The sequence below is a fragment of the Phialemonium atrogriseum genome (assembly GCF_030411735.1).
Source record: "Phialemonium atrogriseum strain 8032-3 unplaced genomic scaffold QBC33scaffold_13, whole genome shotgun sequence".
NCBI lineage: Eukaryota > Fungi > Ascomycota > Sordariomycetes > Cephalothecales > Cephalothecaceae > Phialemonium > Phialemonium atrogriseum.
Window position 1 is genome coordinate 779,216 of NW_026848150.1, and position 14,155 is coordinate 793,370.

The window sequence follows — 14,155 nt, forward strand, 5'->3', positions numbered from 1 at the left end:
AGGTAGAGTTGGAGTAACGGCTCGGAGAACGGGATTCTGGGAACCATGTAAATAGTAATCCGTCCCAGTCTCCGTGTAGGGGAATCTCGCCCCGGCATAGGCAGTTACCACCACCCAAGTAGAGGCAGACGGAGCCAAAAGGGAAACCATGCTGAAGGCTGCGGAAATCGCCACGCTCCTGGCGGTCGTTGTGCCGGGCGCATTAGGTGTGACATTCGGCGTCCCTAGCAAGGTCGGAACTGGAGGATACGCATACGCGCCGTTGGACAAGGCGCCGATTGGCATCTCGTTCGAGTTCTTCACCTTCCCCTCGTATTTCACCAATGTCACGGCAACCAACCAGTGCCTCTCCAACTGGAAAGACCTGACCGGAGTCTGGCCCCCCATTCGCATCGGCGGGACGACCCAGGACCGCGCGAGGTACGACCCTTCGACCTCGGCCTATGTCGTCTACAACGTCGCAAGCGCGGGCGACGCGCCCCAAACGTTGACCTTTGGGCCCAAATTCATGACCCTGGCGAGCACATACGGGGGGAGTGTCGTTCTCGGGCTGAACCGGGGGAAGAACGATATCGCGAACACGATCGACGCTGCAAAGGTGGCCGTCTTGGAGATGAGCAATCTGCTTGCAATTGAGTTGGGTAACGAGCCAGAATGTAGGTTAAAGGCTCTTTGCTTGACTCGCAGTTCCCCCCTTTGCCCCCTGGCTGACTGTTTTCCACCTAGATTGGAAGTCGAACGGCCAACCAATTGCTGCCGGCACATGGGATCCCGCCACAGACGCGGCCTCGCAAAATAACTGGGACATATCGGTAGGGCGTGCGGTCGACAGGAAGAATATTATCCAAGCAGGGAACTCAAACGACTCTCCGCCGAAATGGGGTGCCGCCGAGTTGATTGCATCGGGGAATGCGACTGTGAGGGAGTACGTCGGCATATATGCTCACCACAATTACCCCGGAGGCAACGTCCAGTCATTGATGACCCACTCCAACACCGTGAAGAACATCCACTCGTTTGACGCGGATATCGCTGCGGCTCTGGCCGCCGGCAAGCCGTACGTGTTTGGGGAAACAAACTCAGGTAGGTAGGAGTCGTCCTGTGGTAACGACAGCTGAGGTGTCTTCGACCTCCATCGGCCCCCTGACTGACCCGCTTCCACCTCTAGTCTCGGGTGGCGGAGCAGCCGGCGTCTCTCCGACCTTCGGTGCCGGTCTCTGGACCATGGACTACTCCTTGCGAGCCACGTATAGCAACATATCGCGCACCTACTTCCACCACGGCACTCTGGGTAACTGTCAGTACTGCTTCTGGGGCCGTTACAGCATGGGAGCCCCTTACTACGGGGCGACGGCAGCAGTGGCCCTTCTCGCCGGTGCCAGCCACCTGACTGCCCTCGACGCCGGCAACACCAACTATGCGGCCTATGCCACCTTCGACGAGGCCGGCGCCCCGCTGCGCGTGCTCCTGTACAACTCGGATTACTACGCCGGAAGCGGCACGAGGTCCAGCACGTCGTTCACCCTGACTGGGCTGACATCCTCGGACGTCAAGGCGAAGCGACTGACGGCGGGGAGTGCGATGTCGAGGCAGGATCAGGGTGCCAATCCTTCCTTCGGCGGCCAGTTCTTCGACAACGGCACGTGTGTTGTCGGTGGGACGGAGACGTTCGAGACGGCGAGTGTATCGGGGGGTCAGGCGACGTTTACGCTGAAGGCAACCGAGGTCCTTCTTGTGTACCTGCAGTAAGGGTCAGTGGGAGTAAGAGCGAAGAGTGGCCTGTCTTATGAGACAGGGTGCTTTTCTGGAACCTAGGACACATTAATGTACATACATATATATTATTTGCACATTTAACCCGACATGGCTTTGGGTCTTGCCTCTGGTAAGATGGCGGCGACTCAGGAGCACCGATTCGTGATAGAAGGTGAAGCGTTTGGCAAAGGTCGCGAAACTCTTATCACCTTATCCAAGCATGCCGGCTCTGACAAGCTCTTCGCCGACCGCCCCTATGTGCTCCATCTTAGCGTCTTGCCTCTCCTTCAGGATCTCGCACTGCAGCGCAAGCGCCTGACATTCTTTTCCCGGGTTCTCTCGCAGTTTGGCCTCGACCGCCCGGGCGAGCTGGTCTACTCTCCCAGAGAGCATGCCGAGTAGATGCTTCATCAAAAAGGCCTGCACGAAGGCCGCGGAGGCCGGGGGAGGGGTGAAGGACCCTACGCGGAGCTCTGGGACCGCGAAGTCGGGCTCCCTCATGGTCGGAGATCCTTGGTGGACCTTGAAGCAAGAGAAGACGAGGAGGAGAAGGCGATCGAGCACGTCGATCAGGCGGGCATGGCATGAGATGAGAAGGTTGGCCAGCGAATGATCGATGGTCGACGGCGAGTTTCGCGACAGTACGAAGGCCTCGAGTGCGCTGAGGCTGGGAGGGGTATTAATGGAGTGGACGCAGTTATCGGTCTCGCACCGAGGCACTACCGAATCGAGCGCAAGCGAGAGCGGTATGGCTGCGGGATAAATATCTATCAGGCGCTGGGTGGCGCCGAAGAGGGTCTCTAGGGCTTTGTTCTGCGAATATCTCTCGGCGAAGGCCGCGGTGTGGTTATCCAGGTTTTCGTCAACGGGGAAGTGTAAGTCCGAGTTGGGAGGCAAAGTCACCCATACGGTATCCAGATCAAGCATGATTTTGGTGAGCTGCTGAGTACAATGCGATTTGGGATTCGGGGGAGTTGGTCCAGGGTCGCTTCCGCTTCTCTTTGTCTCCTCGGCTGGGCGACAGGACGGATCCGGCGTGGGGAAGGCGGTGGCACAACCCGGTCCCGTTTGTCCCGCAATATCGGCCAGCGCCATATATGCTGATGCATCCGTGAGCCCCAAAGCCGGCTGGAGAAAGGACCAGTCGAAAGCGGCACCAGGCTCACTGCCACAGATGCCACCACTCGATGGCATGTTGTTGCTGCTGTAACCCAACGGGAACGCGGGATTTCCATTTCCATCGTTGCGCGACGCCGCACCTCCCCCCGGCGGGCTGAAGATGCAGAGAGCTCCAGCTTTCATGCATCGTGTGCAGACTGTGCTGCCAATCTGCTTCGGACACTTGAGCTTCTGTGCATGGCAGCGATCACAGCTTTGCCGAGTGCGGATGGGGCCGGGCATCATGGCCCTGGAGACGGCGGAGAACGGGACAGCAAGAAGCACCCAAACGACAGCGACACAGATGGGGAGAGAGGTATACTGTGAACTAAGTTGGGCTGGTTCGATGTTGAATGTGGAGTAAAGCGACGCTTGGAACCTGCCTAAGATCTACGTGTCTAACAGCCGACAGAGGCGCAGTTGAGCTGGCGGGCCGCAAGCCGGCTGCCAGGGAACCGTTACTGCAGTTTGTTAGCGCTGGGAATTCTGATTGGGGTACCAATCCGAACTAAAACTTGGGCCTTGGCTGATGATGGAATGAATGTCCTTGGCCAAAAGCGCACTGTCGGATCCGTCCCGCATAAAGAATCCCGATCGTGACTCGTAACACCACCTCTCTCAGCCATAAACAACGCCACCATCTATGGACAACAAAGGGCGGGAACCACATATCAACAACACCCGCAATTTGTCCAGACACGCCCGGAATGGACAGTATTCATCCCGCTGCCAAATCCTGTTTGTAGGGCTGTGTGTTTTCCAGCCATGTCGGTCGTTCCCTATCATTCTCGCGAAGGTCGAGAAATCGTTCTGTACGTCATATCATGCCCTGCCACTGCTAATAAGCTAGCTTCCCCGCCAAGCCAAACAACCCCAGAGCCTCGGAAACTGTTCGAGGCAAGGATCTAACCCCGGGTGTTAACTGACAACTCGTTCGTCGCAGCCGCCATCACAATGCCATCGTCGTGCGCGACCCTCATTCCCAGCGGCTCGAAATCCGCGGCTTGACCGAATGCCCCACCTGTCACCAGCCGCTGCGCTCCTCCTCGCCCGAGAGACACTACGAGGGCCCCTCCCAGCATGAGACATACGTCAACCCGGATTACTTCCGCATGCTGCGGGCTGGGAGCGATCATACCCGAGCCGACCGCCCGCCCTCGAGCCCCATACGCCGGCTAGTTGAACCCGTGCCTGCCGAGGACGACGTCGAGGTCGTGCACGCTACCGAGTTTGTATCTAGCACGCCGGCTGTTCAAGAGGGGAGCCGCATACGGAGGGAGGCCTTCAGCCCCAATTACTTCAACACATTCTTCATTGAAGAGAGGGAGCTGGGCCGCGGCGGCAAGGGAGTCGTCCTGCTCGTCCGCCACGAGATCGACGGCTGCCACCTCGGCCATTTCGCCTGCAAGCGAGTCCCCGTCGGCGACGACCATGACTGGCTGGAGAAGGTGCTCACCGAGGTCGAGCTTCTGGCTCGGCTGTCGCACCCGAATCTGGTCTCGTACCGGCACGTGTGGCTGGAGGATGTCACGCTGAACCGCTTTGGGCCGAGCGTGGCTTGCGCCTTCATACTGCAGCAGTACTGCAACAGCGGTGACCTGCTCCACTACATCATCGGCGACCAGCCCAAGGAGACCACAAAGGAAGAGCTCAAGGCCCAGATAAGGCGACGGTCCAAGGGTCAGCAGTCGGAGCGGCCCCAGGGTCTGTCCTCCCCACAGCGTCGGCTGCCCATCGAGGAGATTTACTCGCTATTCAAGGACATCACTTCGGGGCTAACCTATCTCCACGCGGCAAACTACATCCACCGGGATCTGAAGCCGAGCAACTGTCTCCTGCACCGCGAAGGCAGGAGCCTGATATGCTTGATTAGCGACTTTGGCGAAGTCCAAGCGGAGAACGTGGCAAGGAAGTCGACGGGGTCCACGGGCACCGTTTCGTACTGCGCCCCGGAAGTGCTCAAGAAGGACGCCGCGGGCAGATATGGCAACTTCACGACCAAGTCGGACATCTTCTCGCTGGGCATGATCCTATACTTCATGTGCTTCGGCCGCCTCCCGTACAGGAGTGCGAACGCGGTGCAGGAGGAGTTGGAAGACATCGACGAGCTCCGCGCCGAGATCACCGGCTGGAAGGGTTTCCAGGATGAGAGGCGGGAACGACCCGACCTACCGTCTAAGGTTTACCAGTTACTGAAGAGGCTGCTAGCTCTGGATCCGCTCGAGAGACCCAGTGCTAGTGAGGTGTTGAGTGCCATGAAAAACGAGTCCAGTCTCGAGGGCTCTACGCGCGGACGAAGCTCCAGCCCGACCATCGGCCGCAGGATCCAAAGTCTAGACTCGCCCTTACATCCAGGCACCCCTGTCCCTGGTTCGTCTCTCCTCACATGACATGACATGGCGATTTACATACCTACTGACAGTTTCATCCCCTGCAGATCCCACGAAGCACGCGAGGGTGACATCTCTCGCCGACGAAGATCTTACCACCGTGCTGGATGAGCACAGTCTGCAGAAGCGGCCCAATCCCGCCCTCCCCCGCCGCCGCAGCCACGCCATGACACCATCCCTCCCCCATACCGCCTTCACCCGCCCCCGGCCCCAGAATTCGCACTCGCCCCCGCGCTCCCCGGGCCGCAATGGCACCACCAGCAGCAACGCCAATAACAACAGCAACAACCACCGCCACAGCCTCTCCCTCGGCGGGCCGATCCCCTCCCCCACCCACGACCCCTCAGCCCCGACCTCAGACGATGACATCCCCACCTCCGCCGTCGGCGCCGGCACGCCGCTACTAATGGCACCGCCCACGACGTTCCTGGGCGAGGTCCGCCACCGCGCCAGGGTGGCGCTGCACGTGGCGGCGGGCGGGCTCGCGGCGCTGCGGCGGGACGGCGGGGGCCGGCAGCAGCTCGCGTTCGCGGCCAGGCTGGCGGCGTTCCTCGCCAAGATGGCGGCGCTCGCGCGCGTGTGCTGGCCCTACTCGGCCGACTGGGCCGTGGGCGCGGGGCTCGTCGCGCTGGCGGCGCTGGACCTCGGGTTGCCGCCGGCGTCTGGGGCGAACGGGGGGCCTGTTGCGGCGGATGGTGTCGGTGACAAGCTGGTGCGCAGCAGCAACATGCGCTCTGGCCTCGACTACGCACTGCAGGCGGAAATGGACGGGGTGGGAGGGGGAGTGGGGGGTTTGCAAGGCGGCAGCGGCAGCGGCAGCAGCTACAGGGATGTGGGCGGCGTCGGGGCGAGCCGACGCGGCGGAGGCGGCGGCAGCAGCAGCGGCAGCAGCTGGGAGCGTGGATGGGGATGGCGGGCTAGTGTGATGCTGCTGGTGCTGCACTTTTTCGTTTTATGGGTTACATCCCGCTACGGGACCTTGTGTGCCGCCGCGCAGCAGCACCACGAGGGGGGGTGGACGGAATGGTGAGACACGCGTCTTGCATCCTGTGTTCCCCACCCCCAAAAACTCTATCGGTAATGTTACATTCCTGTGCGTTGTCGTTGTTTCCGAGGGGTTGGGTTGGGCAATGAAGAAGTAGCATCGGAGAGAGGCGGAGCCAAGCTTGCAACCTAGCCTCCAGCGAGAGGGGGTCGCCCCCCTTCCTGATTTGGATCATGAGGCAGCGAGCAAATACATGCCATCCACCCTGACTGGATGGATGGCGTGCTTGGTGTCCCAATCTATGACACATTCCCCCGCCTCGCAGGACGAAGCCTTGGCTTAGGGCGAGGTTGGTGGGAAGCTCGATGGAAACGCGAGCTATCTCCGCGACGGACCGCTGCCCAGGAGGGGGTTTGTGGTGGTGGGGGTGAAGAGGGGAGAGCGTGGAAGGGGGGTAACCTGCAATATGGCTACCCATGTAGGTATCATATCGATGGGGGGGGGGGGGGGGGGGGGGGGGGGGGGCGCCGCCGGGGGCGGGGGGCGGGGCGGGGGGGGGGGGGGGGGGGGGGGGGGGGGGGGGGGGGGGGGGGGTGGTGGGGGCGCGGGGGGTCGGGGGGTACCCTGCAATAGGGCTACCCATTTTGGTTCAATATCGTTCCCCCCCCCCCCCCCCCCCCATCCGCCTCCAAGGTCTCCCAGCCCAGACCGTGGTTTCTCGGGAGCGATCTTACCCTTGGAACGGAAGAGATAAAGATCACGGAAACAAGAACCCCACCCCACCCCCAGATATTAATAGGTACCTTACTCAGCGCACGGACATCCGATGGTGTGGGCTTCGTGGGGTTCGTCTGATAGTGGTGTCGGTGGTCGCGGTGGGTTGGTGTTTGTATGAGGGAAATGGGGGGAGAAAGGGGGATATCCCAAAGTCGCGTGCCCGGATGAGGGTTGTCCTCCCCTTTCTTTAGCGGCATGCGGCCTTGTGTGTCAGATTTACAACATGCAAAGACGGAAACACCTTTCGATTACGATTGGTATCGTGGCCGCGACGGGAAAGACTTTGTTAGTGCGGGTGGTAAAAAAATCAAAGCAAAGAAGCCAAAGCGAAGTGGTGATATTGCGCAGGGGAGTCTAAATAATCAGTCATTTGACCAGTTTCTCGAAGCTTGATCCTTGAGCTCTAGGCGGGGGGTTGCTATAGCGGAGTGCCAGCTTATCTGCCTTTGATTGAGGGATCATGTTTCTGTGGCGCGAAACCGTTTTCTGAGTGGCCGGGTTCAAAGGGAAAGGGAGCTTGGGCGCGCGGTTGTTAAAAGCGGGTGGTCTCAACTGAGGAAACCGAGTCTCTGGAGCCATTGACGGGTTCATCGGGTTCATCAAGTTCTTATAGCGGGAGAGCTATAGCTTGTGTCGACTACCACACCCTGTTTTTCTTGACGACGTCAAGTGGGGGAAGATGAGGGGGATGAGGAGGTTCACTGCTTGTCGAGGAGAAATATAGTAGTGTAGATGCCTCACCCGCTCCCAGGACGGGTATAAGAAGGCGCAATAAGGCACCCCACTGGTTCCAAACGTCAGCACTGAATGGGTACCCGGCGAATTGCCAAGGCGCGAGTGCACGACCATAGTGGCCGTTTCATGGGGACGGGCAATACTATCTCGACAATGGGTATAGTTTCCACCCTCATTCCCTCATTTGGCACACACCGCTCCTACCATCTTCCCATTCCCACTTCAGCCATATGGATAACCCCCTATTCGACTTTAGGGAGGTGGCCACATGATGGCTTTTTCCATCTCTTTTTTCTCTTCTTGGGCGGGAAAGGGGGTAAGCACCCCTCCTTTCTCTCTCCCTCTCTCTCTCTCACCCACGCCCAGCAAGGCAGCTTTGTCACTTTCCAGGCCTTCCTTACAAACCCGTTTCCCAATACACGCACGCACACGCCTCGGCCTCGATATGAGGGACTGGTTGGTTCCAGAACGAGTTCCATATTATCCTATTTGCTAGCCCGCCACGACGGTCACCGCCGAAACTTGCACATACATACATGATCACATCGCGAATTGGGATAGCGGCATCCGAGTACAAAATGCCGCGGCATCCGGGCACCGAACTGAGATGCCCTCGAGAAAATAATTACTTGTTGCTTCTGATACGGAAAGCCTTCGAAGAAACTCTCGCCAACCCCCCTTTTGCTGAATATTTGACACGTCGTGTTCGTTCATTGCCCTGAAGACTACATACATATACATATATATAACTCCACCAAGGACCCCCATCACCGTCCAGAGTCAGACCTAAATTTCCATTCACACTCACTCGCCAACCACGACCCCGAAGAAAAGACACCTCGCACTCTTCGTTCAAACCTCCGGTTACCAGTCCTGTCTTTAGAGTTCTCGCCCAGACAACCCCCCAACCAACCCTCATCCCAGCCCCAATGTGTCACCGCAAGCTATTCATCCACCACCGGTGCGGCCACAAGATCACCGAGCTGACGGAGCCCTGCGGCAATGTCGAGTGCAAGAACACGTCGGACCGGCCCGTCATCACGAACAAGTACACCTGCGTCGTCATGTCGTGTCCCTACTACGGGCACTTCTGACCCACTGCACGTTGTCCGTTCTTTGGGTGAGTTTGGACACTGAAGCAGCAGCACGGCAGGGGGATGCTTCACTGTCATGGTGTCCTCCACTTGGGGGTTTCTTGGCTGCCTGAGAGACAATCCTTGAGGTCAGTGCTAATGAACTCTGGGTCTAGAGCATCCTCCGTGTTAGTCGACAGCCCCGGGTCAGACAGAGGAATCACGAAATATGTTTTGGCAGATCGTGGATTTGAGCAAGGAGTTTTTGAGGGGGTGAAAGAATCACCATCATTTGGCATATGGCATTGAGATATCGCGCCTACTGGGAAGCGATTCGGAGTTGGGATATCAGACGTTCGTTCAAGCATTGAAATAGGGGTTAGGGGTTACAAGACACGTACTGCACCATCATTAGGCCCTTGCAGCTTCAGGTTGCAAGTTTCATATCATGTGTTGGGAAGGACTGGTTAGTGATTAGGAGCAGGGTAGATCGAAGGACGGAGGGCCCTGGGTAGAGAAGAGTTGGGAAAGCCAAGTGTAACAGCTCTAGGGAGCTTTGATATTTTGGGATTTTAATTTTCTATTATATATGCAAGGCTTGTCTACCTAGACAATCCACACTCCTCATTAGCTATCATGTCACCCGTCGCTGCGCTTATGGATGCTTCCTAATTCTTTGTCCCTACCCCGGTGGCCCGTTTTGTTGCAGAGAGCATGGATGGTTTCAACTCTAGCTGAGGGAGCATAGATGGATACAGATCTTTCTACGGGCATTCCCACATTCCCACATCTTAGCATAGTTATATTATCATATAGGCGAATCCATCAAGGTACCCGACCCGCGTTCCAGCAGGTGGCACATCGGCTTCCCGAGGTCCTGGGTGCCTTGCTGAGGTATTTCCTATCTTGCAACCCCGCACATTGTCGTCGTGGAGCCAACCCGTTCCATCCCGTCAATTGAACGTCACCTACAAGATAAGATGGATATTTGCCCAACGATATGGGCTTCAATCAAGGTGGCTTTCCCTCGGACCAGCCAACCTCCGACATGATCCAGCCATGTCATCAGTAAGCAATCATCGACGCCAGCTCAATCTAAAACCCGAGATATAACTTCCCCCATTTATTACCTATTGATCTCGGCCCATCAGGCACAGCGAGTTTCTAGATTCTACTTCTTCTTGCCGTCCTTCCCCACCGAACCGTTGACTCCGAACTTCTGATAGAGCATCCACCCCAAGATGCAGAGAAAAAATGTACCGGCCACGCTACCGACTGGAACAATCGGTTTAGCACTAACAAAACCAAGCGAGTTGAGATCCAGAGTACTCACGGGAAGCTGAATAATATGCACAAAGACTACCGTCGCCCGGGAGAAGGTGGACAGCACCCTGGACTGCGAGAACAGGATGTCGGACTTCCTCCCGGGGCTGGTGGCGTTTTCCGTGGTGGCTTGTCGCTGCCGTATGTCAAAGAGCGTGATAATTTACGTCGATGCCCCGGCTAATGTTTCCTTTCGTCTACCCAGTGAGTTGGGCATTTCAAACGACACTTAATTACCGATGTCCTTGCTCTCATGGCATCTTCCTCCAGCCGGACCAGCTTCGCAATTATGTGCTGCCAGCCGGACAATCTCAGGTGGGCGTCGGCCGTCTCCGCGGCCTCGTCGAGATATTCGGCAGCCGCCGCCGCCGTTGTCGCCGGCCCGTGCTGCTCGCCGGCTCGCGGCTGTGTTGCTGCTCCGGGCTCGGGGCCGCCTCCTGGTGGGGCCGATGCGGCGGTATTATCCCGTCTGTGGTTTCGCCGCGCGTGGTGCTTTGGGCTGCTCCTCATCGAGATGGCGACGTGGTCTTGGTCCTGCTGCACCAAGGCCCTCGTCTGCAGTGTCTGCCTCGCCTGCAGCCTCCCTGGTGAAGGATGAGACTACATCGGCCGGTTTCTGGCCATATCTGGGGATCGCTGCAATGGGAGGGGTTTGCTTGTTCCCCCGACGTCGGGTAATCCAACTCCAGGTTCCAGGAGGCGCTGCTGTATTGTCTTGACTTTCAAGGCGGGACGGGGTGATGACTTTGGGGTCGACAATGTCTCTCGCTCCGTATGACAACTGCGAGCGTATTAGCATCATGCTGAATGGAGGTCGCTATATGCCGTATCTGACGCTGAAGTACGAATGTCGACGCAGTGTCGATATGCCCGACTTACCGAGCTCAGCATTAATGAAACGCAAGATGGTCCCCGGGGAATTCCTCTTTTCTTCCCGCTTCTTAGACAAGTCTTCCTGATTGTCTCCTTCGTTCGCGGGTTCGTCGTACGTGTACCTCTCATCTATGGACGGCCAGATGAACCCCCTGGAAACGCGGCTCGCTATCTCCTGCTCCCGATCCGGCTTGGAGACCAACAGGTCCTTCTCCCTCGGCCCCAATACCTCATTCCGGCCGAACTTGGTCCGCACGACCTCCACGACCTCGGCGTAGCCCTTCTTCTGGGCCAATTCCTCGGGCATCTTCAACGCATTGATGTAGCAGGTGATCTCGGCGCCGGCTCGGATGAGCTCCCGCATGACCAGCGTGGACATTATGATGTATCAAGCTTGAAGACCTTAAGGCCGCTCTCGTCGAGTGGTGCAAAAGCGAAGACAATAATGTCGCCTCTTAAACTCCGCCCAGAGAAGCGAGACTCTGGTATAAGAAGGCTTCAGAGCTCACCTCATCTTGGACCGGAAATGCGGCAGCGATTTCCCCCGTAAATGGAAGATCCGAAGTCAAGATGCATGATACTATCCCCTTTTCACACCTGTGGCTTGTAAAACTCATTCTGATAAGGGCCGAACCTAGAGCTCTACTTGATAGCCTGGCAGATGAACCAATTTCCAATTGTGATTTAAAATATGTTCGCCATCTGAAGCGCAATTCAAAAATCCCCCGCGAGGGTCAACCCGATTTTTTATACATTAGGCATCGTATTGGTTGAAGAATATGGACAAGACCCCATCACTGTCAATAATGACCTAGACTTTGAGGGAGAAGGAACAAGTAGGGTAAATAATTATTTATTCACTTATATGAGTTAAAGGGAATTAAGCTACGCTAATTATCATGTTAAGTTCTTTTCTTGAGAGCATTGAAGCTGGGGAAGATGAGCAGTCATGATTCATACAACTGCCTTTTCTCGCCACCAATTATTCCCGGCTTGGGAGCTGAGAAGACCCTCATCGTTCATCACGCATTTACATCTAGAGATCGCAGCCGATGTTTATGATGTTATTCCTCTTAAGAAATTGATGCTGCACTATTCAATCTTCACTTCACGACGCCCCTACTCAGCGGTCGAAAGAGTGTTAATCAATTAAATACACAAAGTTCAAATAGCCCGAAATTGCCCTAAAATATCATATATTCTAGAGCCTTACAGGCCCGTCCGGCCAGCCCGGGCTTGCGGCGGAACAGCAACGCGTCTCCGACGCCGCGTCGCCCTCTCCGCCCCCGACGACGACCTCCTCGCAAGATCCCCCGACCCCCCGCCGGGAAGCACGCCGGCGCCGCCCGTCAGGCTCCCCGGCCCGAAGTCGGGTTCGCCGCCGAGGCTGCCGAAGACGTCGCCGATGTAGTTGGTCGGCGCGATGCCCCCGGCGAAGGAGCAGTCCCAGTCCGCCAGGATGCCCTGCACGATTTCGATGCCGGCGTTGTAGATGTTTTCGATGGCGATGTGGAAGCCGTTCTGGTTGAGGATGCGGAGGTGGTCGAATGGCGTCACGTCCGGTGGTGGCCGGTCGAAGTCGGAGGCTGCATGTTGCAAGTTAGCTTTCTGATGCCGCGCGGAACAGGGGGGATTACATCGAAACGCCATGCTTACCGGTCCGCATGATTATGATCCGGGCAAAGTCGACGAGGCCCTCGATAGCCATCCGCACAAGCACCTCGAGCGTGGCGTTGTCTTCCTGGGCGGTCATGCAGTAGATGCCGGAGCCATTGGTCCAGACGGTAGTGGTGTTCTCAAAGGCCTCGCTCAGCAGCGCGCCTGAGAAATAGACATCGCTGGTTGAGGCGTCACACTTGATGACCGACGGCGGCTCCGTCGCGGCCCGGTGGAGCGGCTCGTCGACGAGGTACTTGGCGCGGTACTCGGCCGACTCGGGCGAGTCGGCCAGCGTCGCCCGGGAGGCTAGGCTGTACGCGACGTCGCGCAGCGCCGCGTTGACCTCGAAGACCTCGGTGCCGTAGAGGACCTTGGGGTACTCGCCCGGGAGGTCCGTGTCGTAGGCCAGGTAGCCGGTCGTGAAGTTGGCGGGCACCTCGCGGGCGTCGAACTCGTACTGCAGCGCCACCTGCACGGCGTACCTGGCGAGCGCCACGCTGCCCAGCGTGCCGTACTTGGGGTTCACGCCCGCGATGCCGGCGACCAGGAAGTACGTCTTGGTGAGGTCGAACTTGCCCGAGAGGACGACCGAGGTGACGGTGACGGCCGCGTTGATCTCTGCCTCGCCAACTGTGACCTGGCACACGCTGTAGTTCGCAAGGCAGTGCACGTGGGGGAAGAGCATGGAGAGGCCGGGCACTGAGATGTTCCTGGCTAGGATGTCACCAAGCCCGCTGGTCGGCATCGTCTGGTACCAGACGTCGGCCTCTGGTGTGAACTGCAAGAGGTGTTAGACGAGCCCCTGAAACCAGTCTCCCGCGCCCCCACGTGATTCTCGACTGACCATGCTGATGATCAAGACTTTGGGCGCAACCTTGCCACCATTCCCGACCGTGTCCGGGGGCGGCACATAGGCGGCCGCGAGCTGGGCGAGATGACACAAGCCCACTAGGGAGGCGGCTGTCCACGAGAGGAGACGCATTCTCGAGCTGGCTAGGTGCTTTCAAACTCCAAATAGTCAAGAGGGATCCCAGAACGGAGGCGAGTAAATCTGAGGGGCAGAGGATAAACGCAGTCTGAATCTCTCTCGCCCAAATCTACCTCGGCTGGCCTCGGAAACGTGCAGCAAGGCGGGATCACAGCGCAGGAGCACAGGACTTGGGAGACAGGCTGCACAGCGAGCCGTAGTGCGAGGCACAGAACACTGCTGTGAGGTGTCATTGGCTAATGGACTGCAAAATCCAAAATTCTGGGTTCGAGATCGATACAAGATCTGCAGGGGACCGGCCGAGGAAGCGGAGATGATCACCACCATTGGGGGCACCACAGTGCTGATAAGGTCATCTACTGACATGATTGGCAAACACCTGTTGCATTCTTCCTTATCTATACTTTTGCACCTGCCTACTTGGGGAGATGTGAAGAAC

The 14,155-nt window shown here is 57.7% G+C and overlaps 6 protein-coding genes across 6 annotated transcripts; 3 read left to right on the forward strand and 3 right to left on the reverse strand.

The window, feature by feature from the left end:
* Positions 1-148: 148 nt before the first annotated feature.
* QBC33DRAFT_492435 (uncharacterized protein) lies at positions 149-1,749 on the forward strand (the record flags this gene model as incomplete). Its single annotated transcript, XM_060425495.1, has 3 exons — positions 149-656; positions 727-1,083; positions 1,169-1,749. 3 exons carry the CDS (start codon positions 149-151, stop codon positions 1,747-1,749), a joined length of 1,446 nt encoding a protein of 481 aa, XP_060283433.1.
* A 47-nt stretch (positions 1,750-1,796) lies between these two features.
* QBC33DRAFT_81307 (uncharacterized protein) lies at positions 1,797-3,328 on the reverse strand. The gene has a single exon (XM_060433103.1). The coding sequence runs from the start codon at positions 3,157-3,159 to the stop codon at positions 1,966-1,968; it is 1,194 nt and encodes a 397-aa protein (XP_060283434.1). The 5' UTR covers positions 3,160-3,328; the 3' UTR covers positions 1,797-1,965.
* A 350-nt stretch (positions 3,329-3,678) lies between these two features.
* Positions 3,679-6,781, forward strand: QBC33DRAFT_587647 (putative serine/threonine-protein kinase iks1; the record flags this gene model as incomplete). The annotated part of the gene is made up of 4 exons (XM_060431522.1): positions 3,679-3,725; positions 3,857-5,283; positions 5,393-6,004; positions 6,104-6,781. 4 exons carry the CDS (start codon positions 3,679-3,681, stop codon positions 6,331-6,333), a joined length of 2,316 nt encoding a protein of 771 aa, XP_060283435.1. The 3' UTR covers positions 6,334-6,781.
* A 1,602-nt stretch (positions 6,782-8,383) lies between these two features.
* Positions 8,384-9,074, forward strand: QBC33DRAFT_81356 (uncharacterized protein). Its single transcript, XM_060433104.1, has 2 exons — positions 8,384-8,920; positions 9,050-9,074. Exon 1 carries the CDS (start codon positions 8,730-8,732, stop codon positions 8,892-8,894), a length of 165 nt encoding a protein of 54 aa, XP_060283436.1. The 5' UTR covers positions 8,384-8,729; the 3' UTR covers positions 8,895-8,920; positions 9,050-9,074.
* A 750-nt stretch (positions 9,075-9,824) lies between these two features.
* Positions 9,825-11,921, reverse strand: QBC33DRAFT_570182 (uncharacterized protein). Its single transcript, XM_060430564.1, has 4 exons — positions 11,076-11,921; positions 10,434-10,780; positions 10,203-10,332; positions 9,825-10,148 (listed from the first exon to the last, which is right to left on the reverse strand). The coding sequence occupies exons 1-4, from the start codon at positions 11,446-11,448 to the stop codon at positions 10,045-10,047; spliced, it is 954 nt and encodes a 317-aa protein (XP_060283437.1). The 5' UTR covers positions 11,449-11,921; the 3' UTR covers positions 9,825-10,044.
* Positions 11,922-12,112: 191 nt separating this feature from the next.
* On the reverse strand, positions 12,113-14,069 carry QBC33DRAFT_539588 (purine nucleoside permease). Its single transcript, XM_060428001.1, has 3 exons — positions 13,573-14,069; positions 12,726-13,506; positions 12,113-12,655 (listed from the first exon to the last, which is right to left on the reverse strand). The coding sequence occupies exons 1-3, from the start codon at positions 13,708-13,710 to the stop codon at positions 12,279-12,281; spliced, it is 1,296 nt and encodes a 431-aa protein (XP_060283438.1). The 5' UTR covers positions 13,711-14,069; the 3' UTR covers positions 12,113-12,278.
* Between the last annotated feature and the right edge of the window lie 86 nt (positions 14,070-14,155).